Below are 16,230 nucleotides of genomic sequence, written 5' to 3' on the forward strand. Positions count from 1 at the left end.
GTGTGTGTGTGTGTGTGTGCGTGTGTGTGTGTGTGTGTGTGTGTGTGTGTGTGTGTGTGTATGTGTGTGTGTGTGTGTGTGTGTGTGTGTGTGTGTGTGTGTGTGCATTAAAGTGTGCTGCAGCCACCACAAAGAGTACAAGGGAAGAAAAATGCTACAAAATAACTAATTAAAACTAAACTAGTTCCTTGGCAAAAAACACAAGATGTTCCACGCTTCAAGGAAGTCATATAAATAGCTGTTTTCAACTGATTTCATTGTTGAGAAGTTGCATAATATGTCCCCTTTAAGAGTCATTTGACTAGATCTGAAAAAATCTTAAAATCAACTCTTCTCCTAGGGTTAGTTAAAAGTCTAACAGCAGTGTAGGTGTATTACAAAGAGTTCTACATATTTGTGACTGGAATGGAAGCTAAAAACTACAAATCATTATATACAGTAGGTTAAAATTTGGCCCGTTTCTGGTTTTCACAGATATTTGTAGAAAAGTGATACTTTATTCGATTGAAGTACACTTTTAATACCTTTATTTAGGGTATTTTTTTTAGCAAGTTTACAATGTACTGACTGCAACAACTACCTTACAAGCACCTGTATGCAACATTGAGGACTGCATTAGACATTTTTTCAATACTATAATGTGCTCATATATTAATGTTTTTTACTATACTAAAATGAACTAAATATGAAAAATAGATGTGACACCTGGGTGTAATGTAGGTTTTCAGTGAGAGTAAAGATGTATAGTCCAGCCAATGCCTAAAAAGCTACGCCACTAGCCACTGCCTTTGCACTTTCAATTAAATGAAGACAACTTTTGGGTGTCTGAAATAATTAATAAAATTGACTAGACTTAAAAAAAGAATTGATATGGCTTTCATAATTATAATTATGCTTGCCTAATGACAGAAAGTACGACTATTACTTTAATGAGGTTTCACTCTCTCCCCACTTATCTCTACACCGAGCCTACATTGGGAAATTCTGTACTAAATCCCATCACTTGGCTGCTGTGATGGATTATGTTACCATTTCTTGAGAATGTTATCAGTAATCTGGCACAGATTTAGTAAGCTGCCCAGCTATGTCTGTTCTCACCAAGTGTGTTATCCTCATCCTGGATACCTACTTCATCCTGCTGTCTGTGACTCTGCTTTCATCAAGAAAAAAAATGTATTAACAGGTATCAAAGACAATACATTCATAAACATATCTATCAGTCCTGCTGCTGCACATGCTGCCTCGTAGTTCTTCAGCAACTGAATGGACCTGAACTGATGGAAGAACTAAAGGAACATTGATTTACTGAACCTGCAGCCTGTTATTTACTCAGTTACATCATACTCACCCATGTCTACTTTCAATCAGACAAAGCCTGGTGAGGCTTTGTGTAACTGAATCAATTCGACTACAATGGAGACTACAGTGGTTTACTGTGAGTCATAAATGAATGAGACAGAATAGTGTGTCTATGTGTTCATTGTTATTGCCAATCAATATTACCAACGTTATCCATTGACTTTATATAAATATGGACACTGCGTCACCACTTCCTGCTGCTATGTAAAAGTGAGGTCAACACATCTCCTTTGTTTTTCGGGGAGCTGTCATTATGTCCACATTTATATACATATAATTTATACACACACAATGTTACATTATGAATATGACAATAATTCAGAGATAAAACAAAACTGGCTCTTACCCTTCATCTGGTTCCACAGCGGAGAAGCTGAATAAATGTCAGGAACAAACTTTTTGAAGGCCAGCAGATGAATATCAGCTCCAACAAAGAAAATGTCTTGCGAGTTACATTCACCAAAAACATAACAAAACATGATCTCATATCTTCAGCATATGATCATATGAAGGATATTTCTATGTACAATACAATTGTAACATGAAATGTTCAATTAACAAAAAAACTTCGACAATCTTCACTTCCTTCAGAGACAACAAGTGGCAATACGGACAATGCAATTAAAACCCACATTGTAGTCAGAGGGTAGATAATAGTTGAGAGTTTTAACTGGATGCTCATTTTTGTAACTCCACAAACCTGGGTAATGAATGAATCTACCAGATCATGCAAAGTCTCGAAACATGGCAACAAATTAGCAACACAAAGGCCATCATCTGAAATTGTCATTGTGTGTGATGATGATGATGGTGGTTGATGGTGTTCATCTGAACTTGGAGCAGCTAACATTACTAGTACCACTGATGACGGTGAAGGGTATTGTGGTGAACTTGATCACCCTCCGAGTGAGTAAGACTGGATTAACGACCAAGTCGAAGTTCCTTTTAGTTTTCTTTATTACCAATTATCAATTAGAACCCTGCCTAGGTCAGTGGAGACAGACCTTTGTCAATTTGAGGCTGAAGTGTCCCTGTCCAATGGAGCCTCATTCTGTCTCTGTTGTTTTCTCTGTGTAAGATCTTTTATACTAAAGTTACGCCCCAGAATGTACACATCATCTTAAACATGAGTACTCTGCTTTTCATCTATATAAGGGCACAATATATGCTTGTTTATATTCCCAGCTCCAATGCCTTTACTGTTTGACAACCTCTAGATATTAATTACCATTATACTGGATGGAACCAGATTTCACATGAAGACACTGACTGTTATATAAACTATACTTTAAGGCCTACACACAGAGACAGAACTTTAGCTTAGAAATACAATGATAGAAATACATAGAAATACATAGATCTGTAGCAGAAAATACACTACAGTATCAATCCACAAACAAGAAATATGGACCAATCTCAGGCTACTGGTAAGTTAGCTACCCTGTTGGCACATATTTAACTGACTTTAATTCTAGTTAGCATTTGCTGCTATTGTTTGTCTCCTAATTGATCCCAAGTCAGCTCATGAAGGGTTTTCCCTGGATTTTTAGATGGCTTATAGGTGCTGTGTCGCTGGTGAATGTGAGGCAGGGGGGTCAGCTGTGCATAAGTAAGTAAGTGAGTGAGTGGGAAAGGCAGAAAGAGAGAATGTGTGTTTGCATGTTTACACATGCATGCGTATGTCTCAGCAGCTTCTCTTTAATCAATAAGGTAAGTCTGAAGAGAGGGCTGCTTTCTGGAACATTAGAGAAGGCAGAGCTACCAGACTGTTTCTTTTTGGATATAAGTTCCTATTTGACTTGGTACTATTTGTGCGAAGCTGTGAATCCACAGACCAAAAGACAACATTTTTTTTAGCTTGAGTGCTAAATATTAATTTAAATAAAAGCATATTTCCCATTCAAATTTTCCTAGAACAAGCACACACACACACACACACACACACACACACACACACACACACACACACACACACACACACACACACAGCTAAGCAGCCAGCAATACAGAGACTCTCATACAATTTCTTAATTGAGTGTAACAATCTCATCAAGAAGAAAAAGAAAAATACATTCAACAATACAGTCATTGTAATGTAATTTAAAACTGTATCAACAATTCTCCTCTCATTGTCTGCACTAGGTCTCTCTGGTGGTATGGTGTGGCTACCGTAGAATCTGTAATGTCATTAAAAAGTAACCTCTGGACAAAAGATGACAACCTGGTACTGAGCTTTGTTTACAGCTTTTGTTTATTGTCTGATGTGTGGGTTGGACCTCAGTGGGTATAGAGGAAGTGTTGACACTGCTGGTCACACCTCAGGTTCTACCAAGACAGGTCTGAAGAAATTCAGTTACTTAACTCCAACCCACAAGAAATAAACAAAGTACAATAGCGAGTGTGACTCTTCTGAGCCAAACTAAGCTGTGTAGTATACACAGATCAGCCGAAACATTAAAATCACTCACAGGCAAAATGAGTCTGCAAAACAGCAGGTCTTGTGGGGTCTTCCCAGTATGCAGTGGTCAGTACCTACCAAAAGTGGTCCAAGGAAGGACGACTGGTGAACCAGCTACAGGGTCATGGGTTATTATTGATGTGAGGCTAGCAAGGCTATCAAGTTTTTTAAGAAGCCATGCATCCAGAAGGGAAGAACAGATAATGGCAGTCAGAAAAACTCAGATGCAGATGCCAGGGATTCTCCTCCACCCTCAGGATCCTCTAACCCAAAACATCTGCTCTACGCATGGCCCAGAGACACTCCGATGCAACTGTTACAGATTTATCAGCAAGAGATGAACCTGCATGTCGGCGTGTATTACTCTCATCCCTGCTCATGACAAAGGAACAGGTAAGAGTAGATGTTTTTCTTCTAAATGGTACAAGGAGTAGTCTTGGCTGGAACATAGCATCAAACAAGACACTGTATTCTGTCAGCTTTGTTGCCACTTCTACAAGAAATCTGATAGGCTTTGGAGTTTGGGATTGGGACTGGGGACACCCTGGGCAAATATGTATAAAACATATATATAAACTAATAGATGACATGTTGTTGCTATGGCCAGGCACAAGCCATTCCTTGAGATTAAAAGGGTTGGGAAAGGATATTTTTCCTATCAAGTCATGAGAGTAAAAAAAATGCACATGCAGCTGACTTTATTGAGAAATTGGGCACATATGGTTATCATAGACATTGTGCACCAAGCAAGATATTCCAGTAAGAGGCCAGTGGGAAAACCTAGAAAGTATTAACAGAGGACATTTTTGAGATATGCTTAAATTGCAAATGTGCTTATGATCCTGACATAAGAAGGCGTCTTGACGAACTGACGAAAAGCAAGGTTGATGAGTTCTGATATACAAAATGAGCTCCTTGAAACTTCAGCATCACTGCTTCTGAGAAAGATGAAAGCTGAGTAGCACTCACAGGATGACACTATTTTAGCTGAGAAATGTATAAGATACCTACATAATGGAGTGATTGAACAGAGAGCAGTGGGATATGTGGTAATGTGATCTGACATCAGGAGGAATATTAAATAAGGTTTTGGAGATGTTGGGACCATTGCAGCTTGACCCTGAATTGTGTGAGGAGCTCAGTTATGATGGCGCCTCTGTCATGGTTAGCAGTTTAGGTGGGGCATAAATGATACTGAAAGGTATATTCCCCTGCACAGTGTACATACATACTCATACACTGCTATAATCTAATGCTTGGCTCTGCATCCAACATATCTCCCACCATCACTATGTATTTTTGGAGTTCTTAACTGACTCCATCAGTTCATGACAGGAGTGAACAGGTATGCACAACTTCTAAAGATCCAGATAGAACAAACCTTGCCTCAAACTTGAACACGCCACAGTTGATCGGTCCATAGATGGAGCTCATTGGTTAGAGATTTAACTTTGTAAGATGCTATATTATAGACACTGGTGGAGTTGGCTGAAAGCTCTCACCAGAACAAAATGATGCACAGTTTCTCTTGCAACAAATACAAACTAAGAGATTTTTACCCTTGTGGTATTTTCTAAGTAATATGGCGACAGTTATTTTCATGGATGTAACTGAGGGTATAAGAGACTTGACCGACATTTAGATATAACTTAAGACAGATGGTGATTTTGAGAAAATCATTAGGTTTAAAGATAATGTGATGAGAAAGAACAATGAACTCAACTGGGATATTGTAACCTCCTGTAAATGTAAACTGACTTCTAGGTTTATTTACTCTTATGTCATGTGTTCTATTTTGGACAAACAGTTTATGGAATGGAGGAACCATTTCCAGAGGGATTCACATGGAATGATGTTGCTGGCATTGGACTTATTTGGCCAAATCGAGGTCTGGACTGTGGTCACCAAGTACACATTATGGACTCTTAGTTGAAGACCCTGAACTGACTGTGTTTGTACAGCAGATAAAAAGAAAAGTAAGCGGAGGTCATTCTTTGTCCTTCACTGTCCAAGGTTCTTGATTCCTGTCCCAAAGATATTTTTCCAAACATGAACTGTTTACTTGTTTACTTTGGGCTTATCTTCCAATAACAGGCTTCACAGTTGAGCTCCTGTTTTCTTCTCTTAACCAGATCAAAACAAGCAACAGTACAACTATGCTCACAGGCTGACCGAACAGGTTATCTATTCTTTCATTTGGAAAGGGAACTGACAGGCACTTCGGATTATGATGACATGATTTCATTGTCCAGGGACCAGGACCAAGCACTGCTGTCTTGTACTGTGAAGCTGTGATATGTAGCTTATGTTGCTCTAGTTTGCCAACACATGCACGCACTCACACATTTTTGGGGTCAGACTCCACAGAGGTTATATACCTGGACAACCTGAACTGAAGAAGCCCCTTGGATGAGAGGCAAAATGTCTACAAGTATCTACAACCAAGTCCTGTTGTCTTTGATTCAACACTCCTTGGATATGATTGAAAGCATTGTAATATTTGTTTATACATTTTCTGTGTATTGTATTGTTTAGTCATGCATTGATGAATGAACTTTGAACCTTAAAGTTCACCCCAGTTAATTTTCTATGGGACAAGAGGACATTATGGCATTATATCTGTGCCTCAATCCTGAGTGTGTGATGGTACATTTTGAGCACAGAAAAATTGTTTTTGCAAATACATAAACCATATTTTGTTGAGAAATTATGATCATGCAGAGAATAATTTAATCTAAGCATACAGAAATTGATTCTGCGCTCAGTACATTTGTGTGTGTTTGCTATTGTTAATATAAAAGGACAATGACAACCTCTTTTCCTCTCTCTCAACATCTCTGCTGTATTTGCTCACACAACATGACAGAGCGTTACAGTGTGTCACGATTCCAGCTGATCATTAGAGTAGGTTATTTCTGATGCAGTCTCCTATCTGATTGCTTTTCTGGTATAAATACGTTGCTGGGGAAAATAGGGAAGCACTGAGAGAATGGTACCCACAAACAACTTATTTATACAGTTTATTCAGTTTTATGAACCCTTATGAAATTCAGCTAGTAAGTTGGACATTCAGGCCATCATTAGCCCTAGGTGAAAAAACTCTCATGGGGAGACAGGGCATCAGAAAAACACAGTCATCCACCAAAACAACGGAACCATACTTAACTTTTGTTGCAATGCGCTGGTTTGGTCAATCACATACACACAAGCACACATGCTGATGACAACATGAATACTGGGACTACCTTGGGAGTATCATGATGAAAGATAGCTGCCACCACAATAGTTAACTACGTATGTATGTATGTATGTATGTATGTATGTATGTATGTATGTATGTACTGTATGTATGTATGTATGTATAGATACATGTCTCCTACTTCATTGAAAAGTATATTCTTAGTTTATGTGCACTGGAGGTTTAAGTTTCTGCATCACACTTCTTGCATACTGGACCATAACTGCCTCACTGTGAAACTAGCTGTGATGCCACACATCTTGCCTGTAGGTACCCACCTTACACTGAGGTACCCACCTTAAACTGAGGTTTAAGGTGAGCACAGACACCGTTATCTTTCAGCAAATGAATGTCGAAACAAACTACTAGTTTCAAACTCTGCAAAAAACAGCTGTGGGTGTGTGGGATAAGTTTCTCCATTTTCACCTTTGTTTTTTAGGTCTTGTGTGTAGCTGCCTGACCTAGCTTTAACTTTCTACTGCACACAAAGCTAAAGTTACACAATATAAACCAAAGCTAATTGCTCACCATCCAGTGTTGAACTCCACATGTGCGTCAAACAGAGCGACAACGGGAGCTGAAGCAGCCCTCCACCCGCTGACTCTGGACCTGATCAGTCCTTCCTGCTTGTCGTGGTGAACCACCTTGATGAACCCCGGGCCATGCTGAGCATTGGTTTCATCCACAAAGCTCTGCAAGTGATCTTTCAGCTCCACTGGAGAGAGAGCACACACACACACAAACACAAACGTTTAGATGTTAAAGAAAACTCACTGAAGCCAAGTTGGAGCATTGATCTTATCGACACATCTCCACAGAAACTCCTCAAGCCCAACTGGATGAAGGAAAGGAAATCTGAGTGTATGAGTGTGTGTGCATGCAATGAATGCTTGTATGTGATGTGTGGGAAATATTTTGATCCATTTCTAACAAACATATTTTAATGTCGCTTTTGAAGAAACACATTTTGACCAGTCCTCCTATTGGCTGATCACATTTTACTTGCACATATATTTAACTGTGAACACTCAATTATTATCCATGTGTTGTAGCAATAATACACATTTAAATTTTATGAACCCCCTGGCAGAGCTGGGGATATAAAACTATAATTAAATAAACATAAGCCTATATTGAATGGACTAACATGCAAAATATACAAATGAAAAAAGGATGCAGTGCTGAGTAGATGAGCCAATGAAAACATCTCTGCAAGATCTTGTGAAAGTTTACAATTGGCAGTCAGGGCAAAACTTTAACTTTAGTACTGTAGCTACATATCAGACACATATTGCCATAATTTGTGTGCTTGGTATGGAACTGTGTTGTTTGGTCTGTTATGATTCAAAGAAATCTGATTGTATATATATAGCAACAGATGGCAACAGTTTGGAGAAGGTCTTTTCTTGTATCAACATTAGAATGCCGTCATGCACAACTGTAGGTCCACAAAGAAGTAGTTTTCCCAGTTTGCTGTGGAAGAACCTACTTGACACGCACAGAGATTTGAATTCAACACCATCCAACACCTAGGATGAACTCCAAAGCCAACTGCGAACCAGACCTTATCAACCAACATCAGCGTTGATTCTCAGTAATAGTGCAACCAGGTTACAAATTCTGTTTGAAAGTCTTTGAAGAAGAGCGGAGGCTGTTATGGAAGCAGATCATCCAGGTTCACCGTTTTGGAATGTGGTGTTGAAAAATCAGATATGCATACATGCATGCATATTTGTTCTACTTGGTGTAAGTGTGGACCTCCTGTCTGATCACTAAGCCGGCTCCCCCTGTGCTCTGTTGTAAAGCTATGCCCCCACATTACAGCAACAAAGCTGTTAAATATATTATCATAATTGGTAGGAAATATGTTCCACTACAAAGCTACAAAAATAAAAGCCAGATTGGGATTTAACATATTATTAACACTATTGAATTATGGAAGACAGGCAACACTTGACAAGGTGACCTACAGAAGAAGAAAAGATTAAAAGGAGTGAAACACAAATATAAATATATAAAAAGAGATGAACACAAATATGAAAAGTTTACAGCCATGGTAGTGCTTCTATACTTTGACACAGTAGAGAGTTTTTAAGCTGAATGTGAATGTTAGTATGCTAACACACTCACATTATTAATGCTAATAGGCTATGCTACTCTTTACCACGTTGCTAGTTTAACATGTTACCATGTGCTAACATTTGCTAATTAGCACTTAATGCAAAAAACAGCTATGGCTCATGAGAATTCATAAGTTTTGCAAGTAGTGTTTAGTCATAAACTAAAGTTTCGAATACGTTACTATTTAAGCTAATGTTAACGCTAATGGAAAAATGAGGGGATCTGCATCTAGCGGTGGAACAATCAACTAAACTACTGAATGACCAGCTCTGCCCATCCCAAGACACTGCTGCTAGCATGGAAAATAGCAAAAAAAGTAAAATAACAGATAGATAATAATAGAAAAAGATTAGAAAGAACTTACAAAATGTTCATCCCAGATTTTTTAACATTTGTAACTGAACTCTGACTCATTATTTTTGTGTAGGCTGATGCTCCCACGTAAAATGAGAGGTCTGAAGTTTCATATTCTAACATAAAAACCTGCCCAATGTTGGGTAACCAATCAACAGATATGGTACACACACATCCTTTGATTATATTACAATGCTTTTTTCTTGCTTTTTGCTTCCATCCTTCTTTATGAGTGATTTTATATGCTTTATGAACATATCCAGGTAGACAGATAGCCATGCACAAACTGCTTCAGACACACATTCCCCCAGACTTCCCACAATGTAACGGCAAACATCTTCATTTCCTCGTTGTGATTTCCCTGTGTTGTAATCCTGCCCGGAGGCTCTGGCTGCTGCCTTCCCCTCTCTATTCATTATTACCATCAGCCCGGATTCTCTAGTCTCTCTGTTTTCCTTTAATGAGCCACAGTTTCCTGCTGACCTGAAAGAAAGATGGGCTCATTTAAAGCTGGGGTTGGAAATATTTGAAGAGCACTTTTTTTGTGTCACACATTGATGTGAGATCACTTCCAAAACATCAAAAATCAAGTCATTAAATCAAGCGCACCTTCAGTTGCCTGAGTAATTTCTCAGACGTCAGGACCACACTGTGAAGTACGCTTTTCACTCAAATATAGCTGACTGTCTGAACAACAAGAGCTGTGTTTGCTGTCATCCCACTGCAAATGTTTGAGGGATGTGATGTGAGAACCGCTGGGCTCAATTTGACAATGTAAGATAGTTAGAAAACGCCTGTATCTCACTGCCTGAGGAAATCAAATAACATTTACATGTAAATACCTTTTGTACATCTTCTTGTTGACAATTCATCAGATCAGTTTTCATGCTTTGTGCATAATTTAGAGCTACCATAGAATTAATTCATCAGGAAAGAGAGTTTTTACTGGATGAAATTTGCGTGTTGCTGAATGTGGTAATTTGAGGGGTGTTAATGAATATGCTCATGATCAAATCTAAGAGTTTGGTGAATGTGAGTGAGAATGTTCTGCTGTCCTCTACTATCATACTGAATATATTTGCATGGCATTACTCACTGTCCAATCAGTGACAGATTAAATGATCATTTTAAAAAGGTGTTTCTTGCAGCCTTAATTTGTAGCCTTAAATTGCAATAAAATGTAATTCATAATGTAATGTAATGTAATTGTGACACTAATGCAGGTTTACATGGTTCAGTGGTCTTTGATCAGCACTTTAAGGATTTATCACAGAACCCCTGATATCTCAGCTAATTTGCTATTCTGGTGGCAAAGTGTAATGGGCATGACTGAATTTCTACTTTTGTCCTCATGTAGCCACAGTTGACCCTCATTTGTCATAATTACACCATGTAAGATGAATAAGTAACAGTAATGGTCACACGCTTTCATTGAGTTATCTTCCATCAATTACCTTCATTATGAATTACCACCATGCAATTATTATTCTCAGCATGCCCAAAGCATTTAATCATATTTCCCACAGTATTGTTGAGTCGCACAATTGTAATGCATTAAGAGGGAATAACTTGAGGTAAACGTTGAATCTGTTTTCCCCTGTAGCTGCTCCACTAATCAACATTCAACCCTGTGCAGCTACTGTAGCGTAACTAAACTCTGATATACTGTATTATTGAAGAACAGAGGAGCAGTGAGAGACCCATAAAATCTGCAGGCGACGGTAGCAGAGACATACTTCTTATAATGGTAATTATAGATTTGGTTGCAGTGAAATATATTCCATACTGTGTGATGCAATTATTGACACCGGTCCTCCTTGCACCCGGGTTTGAACCAAGACTACTTTAATAAGTTTGAATCTGTTTTCATACATCAGTGACGCAGTTAATGCCCACACATGTCTGGAGCTTGTGTGCCGTCTAATGCGGAATATAAAATAAATGGGACATTAAATACAGACAGTGCAGGCAGTAGTTCATCTACAGGAGTCAGTACTTGATAATTGGACTCTGGATATTTTCCCTATTATGTGAGGAGAAGCTGTTGAAGTCATGTGGATTAAAAACACTTATAATTGAGCTGTTATTTTGTTTCAGTATTGTCAGAACAGCCAACAGCATTTTTTCTGTTGGTCCTAGAGAGTTTGGTGCCAAAGTTCAACCGTCATATGGACAGAGATTGGATTCTTCTTTATTAGAAGCTCCATCTGTATTGTATTGCTTATCTTCTTCTGCTAACACTATGTAATCATGTATTCAAAGGCATGTGGGCTGGCAGGAAGAGATGTGACCCTTTGTGCAAATTCAGTAACAAGAGTGCAAAGGTGGAGCTCAAAGCTGAAGGTTGTCCATATAATCTACTGCAACAACATGTTCATAAAAAAAAAGAAAAGAAATGTGTCTCCCACACCATCAATATAGTAGTTTATTTAAGGGAAGAGTGTGGCTAGCAGTAAGTTAGCTTCAGTTAGCACAAAGACTGGAAACAAAAGGAAACCTCTAAAGCTCCCTAATTAACATGCGACACACACTAGTTTGTTTTAGCCTTGCAAAAACATAAGTGTGTACACGGATTGTGGTTTTACAGTGGATTCTGTGTGTATTGTGACCTTTTCTTGGCTGGACCTCGTCACTTTTAGAGTCTTGTCACTGTAAGACTGCAGTGTATTTTATTTATATTTCTAGCAGGATATGCATATGAACAAATAATGAAACAGAACTAAAAACGTACATAGTGTTTTTTAAACATATCTGTTGGGGTATAGTTACTTTACAGTTACAGGGGCTTATCATATATGTTGAAAATATTCCTCAAGTAATATTTTATTTATAAATCTGACCTGATCCAGAATTAACTTAATTTTAATATATGATATAACATGTACTGTAGCATACATTGGGTTACTCAACTACAACAGTGTGTTAGTGTAATATTACAAGGGCTCTATGCTTGTCCCTGCTATATGGAGCCTCCTACATCTGGATTACCACACACATCCCAGCAGAGTGGATCAGCACAAACATGAGATTCTGACCAGATTGTTAAAATAGAATCAGAAGGTGAATAATGTATTTAGCACTTGGTGTAAAGCATCCATATGGTTTGTATAAATACAGAGTCCCCAAGCTCCTCAACTTTGCAGATAGAAATAGCAGAGTATCTTTCTTGTAGCTCATTTATAACTCCATGGTAACAGGTCTTTGGTTGGTTGTTGAAAAATGTTTGTGAACAATGGGTTAAAAGCACACTCTCACAATTTTTCAAGTGTGTTTTAAAGCATTAGTCAAGAGTCCATACGAACAGTGAAAGAGGTTTTCCTCACTGTAATAATTCCGCCTCAGTCATACTGACTATTAAAATCCCCTTTAAATGTAAATGATGGGAGACAAAATCAAACAGTCATTTTCTGCATTTAAAGGTTTATTTGATCTTATTTGATGAGGCTTCAGCAGTCTGAGTTAGTCATATCAAGTGGAAATATTAGCTTCAGATAAGCTTTTTTTTGCACATAAGGAGGACTGTGAATTTTGGCCCCCATCACTTAAATGTATTACCAAGGGATCTTCTAATGGTCAGTATGAACAGGAGGAATGATTACAGCAAGAAAAACATGTTTCAATGTTAGTTTAGGCACCTGACTTAAAAAAAAGTGAAGTTGTCCTTTAAATTTGGTATAAAACTGTATATCACTTTAAGTATATATTGTTTTACTCAAAAGCAAACCTTCCATGAACTACTGAATTACTTACAAGAACCAAAACATTAAATTTAGAATGCAGAAAATCAATCAGTGGCCAAATACATATTGATCTTACTGTAAAACTCCTCCTGAAAAGCTATGGCTAAGGAATAGTTGCTATCAAGAAAAAATACTGCTGCCAAAGAGGGAAATCAAAATGGGATACGCCTTTTAATACCACCTTCAATTGCTCCCTGTGGATGTATGCACATATAAAAGAGTGTGAGGCTAGAAGCTTTAAATTCATGTCCTGGTAGCTCAGTAAACTTGAAACAGCATCTGTCCACCTGTCTGTAGTTGGTGTCAGCCAAAGAAAGGCATGGATATTAAAAAAATGAAACTAACAGGAAGGTTAATAATGCTTACAGCTGCTACTGTGGTCATCCACCAGTATGATCTCTTTGAGCAGATGTGACGGAGTCCTCTGGATGGCCGTGTGCACAGAGCGTAGCAACACCGACAGGGCCTCGTTGACAAAGATGAAGATGACGCTGAGCTGAGGAAGGTCTGATGAATACGACATGTTTCTGCATCTGGAGGGGGGAAACCACATACTCATCACTCCCAAATGTCTTTCTTATCTTAAGAGATAGATTCACCAAAATCCGCTGACTAAAACAACAACCCATTAACACAGAGGAATGTTACATCCTGATGACTTCATTCGTTAACAGCGATGACATTGATCGACTGACTGACCCGTCTGGTCGTAAATCCGGGATTGGCCGAGTGAGGGAGATGCGGTCGCTAAGGTAGCCGTTGTAGCCATAGTAACGGAACTTCTTGAGGGCGACCCTTCGACTCTCTGGGCCCAGGTCGTGACCCCAGTGGTCAAACAGTGTGGAGGCGGGGTCTGAGGCGGAGTCTGATGAGGATGCAGTGTTTTCACCATCCTTCAGTGGGGTATCTATGGAGGAAAGAGAGAAGGAAGGGGGAAAGGTTGGAGTAAACTTTTTTTTTTGAAGGAATAAATTGCTATTTTTTCAATAGACCCCCCCCCCCCCCCCCAGCCACATCACTACAAGCCCATTGTGCTGCTCACATGTTGTGGCAGCAACACACTGTGGAGAAATCTAATGACAAATGAACTTCCATCAGCTCCATTCATGGGGCTTTGCAGGAAAAATGACTGTGACCGAGCACTAAGTATGCTGCGTGGTTATCAAACAAAACCTGTTTACTGAGAGCTGAACGAATAATTTCAGCGGCAACTGAGAAAAGGCTGCGACACAAATGTGATGCAAAAAAGGATGGGGATTTTCATTGTCATTAGAAATAACTCATTCTGACAGCAGTGACGGTTGATGTGTGCAGAGGTGGACACAAATCTCCTAACATGCCCAAGGTAACATTTTGTATATCATCACTGTGCTGTCCTGTTCTACATGTGCAGTATCTGAACCGCTTCTCATGCAGGATGGAAAACAATGAGAATAACAACTCATGTTTCAGGCCTGTTTGGAAAAAAAACAAACAAACCTCAAATGCAGAAAACAATAAAAAGCTGACTTGCAGTTTAAAAAAAATATTCATTAAGTCATGCAAACAGACCAAGAATTGCTGTACTCATTCTGGCTTGTGATAATGTGAAACACGGATGTAAAATGATGCTCTGCAGCCTCCCTGTCACTTGCTTTCTGAATGGCAGATTTAGGGCAAAGCAGCAGCAGAATTTGAATGCAGTGGTCTGTTGTTTGTCCGAGTCACTAGAAGGTGTTAGATCACGGGGGAGAATGAAATATTCATAAGACTGAGGCATGCTGAAATCCCTGACCACAGTATACAAGTATTGAAAAAGGTAGAAAGTGTATAAATAAAAAGAGCACAAGCCAGAAAAATAAAGCTAACAATTTAAAGTTTCAGATTCCATATAAACTTTTGATTCCTATATTCACTATCTAGACAAAAGTCTGGCCTGAAAACAACATCAGAAAAGCTTGTTTCAAGTCTGTCTTACAACAATATACAGGGGCGAAAATCTTGCTGTAATCATTCCCTCTCGTTCATACTGATATAATAATGGCAGTCCACAGTCCTTATGTGCAAAAATGTATTTGAAAGTTTATCTGAAGCTAATATGAAGCTTCTATCATCCAAATGAGTCAAATCAAGTAGATATGTTTCAACGTTACTTCGTGTTTTTAGTGCCAAAGTTTTTGTTACTATACTTCTACCACAGCTCAACAGGGAAACGATGTCAGATATCACTTGATATGACTAACTCAGACTGCTGAAGACTCATATAAGCTTCACATCTACTTTTAAATGACTGTGTGGACACATTGTGGATTTTGTCCTCCATTGAAAGCATATTTGAAGGAGATCTTTTAATAGTCCGTATGAACAGGAGGAATAATTTTAGTGAATGTTTATACAACACATTTTTTCCACTCTAATATCCGTATTAGCAGTTGGAACCAAAACGCTACAGTATGTACACTGAAGAATCATGGTGAAATTTGTTTTGTCTTGCCTCCAGCAGTCAGTAACATTTTTGTTTTGTATGTGGTTAGCAGGCTGTTGGGAGATGCTCTGTGTATGAACTACTAATGAGACTGGTGTGACAGTGGATTGTGGTGCAAGAAACTGTGCCATCCTTTTGTTTGACCTGCAGCAAACACTGTCACTCATGCTAGTACAGCAGTAGTAGAATCCAGTCACAATGAGCAACTGTCAATTTGAGCAAAAATCTATAACTAATGAATTATTTTCCATCTGGTTAATCCATCAGTATTCTGTCCCTTACCGAAGGACTGTGGAGTGTCTCCTGTCTTTCCTGGGCTGAGTGTTTTTTTTAAATTAGTGGAAGATGGAAGTGCTGCATGGCTCTGATGACTCATGTGACAAGTGCTCTTTAGTGGGGCAGGTGGATGTACAAAAAAAACAACAACATATTTGTCTGTAAGTGGTGCAAAAAAACATGGAAAAAAATAAGGCACTCAGTATACAGGTTAAATACT

The 16,230-nt window shown here is 38.7% G+C and overlaps 1 protein-coding gene across 1 annotated transcript in view; it reads right to left on the reverse strand.

The window, feature by feature from the left end:
- Positions 1–16,230, reverse strand: part of LOC128358906 (polypeptide N-acetylgalactosaminyltransferase 18-like) — a 157,779-nt gene that overhangs the window by 61,174 nt on the left and 80,375 nt on the right. The window contains exons 2-4 of the mRNA XM_053319309.1: positions 13,970–14,177; positions 13,637–13,803; positions 7,584–7,770 (exon numbers count right to left, since the gene is read on the reverse strand). Of these exons, the coding sequence (XP_053175284.1) occupies positions 7,584–7,770; positions 13,637–13,803; positions 13,970–14,177 (562 nt within the window). The remainder of the gene's footprint in view (positions 1–7,583; positions 7,771–13,636; positions 13,804–13,969; positions 14,178–16,230) is intronic.

This window comes from Scomber japonicus, chromosome 5 (assembly GCF_027409825.1).
Source record: "Scomber japonicus isolate fScoJap1 chromosome 5, fScoJap1.pri, whole genome shotgun sequence".
Taxonomy (NCBI): domain Eukaryota; kingdom Metazoa; phylum Chordata; class Actinopteri; order Scombriformes; family Scombridae; genus Scomber; species Scomber japonicus.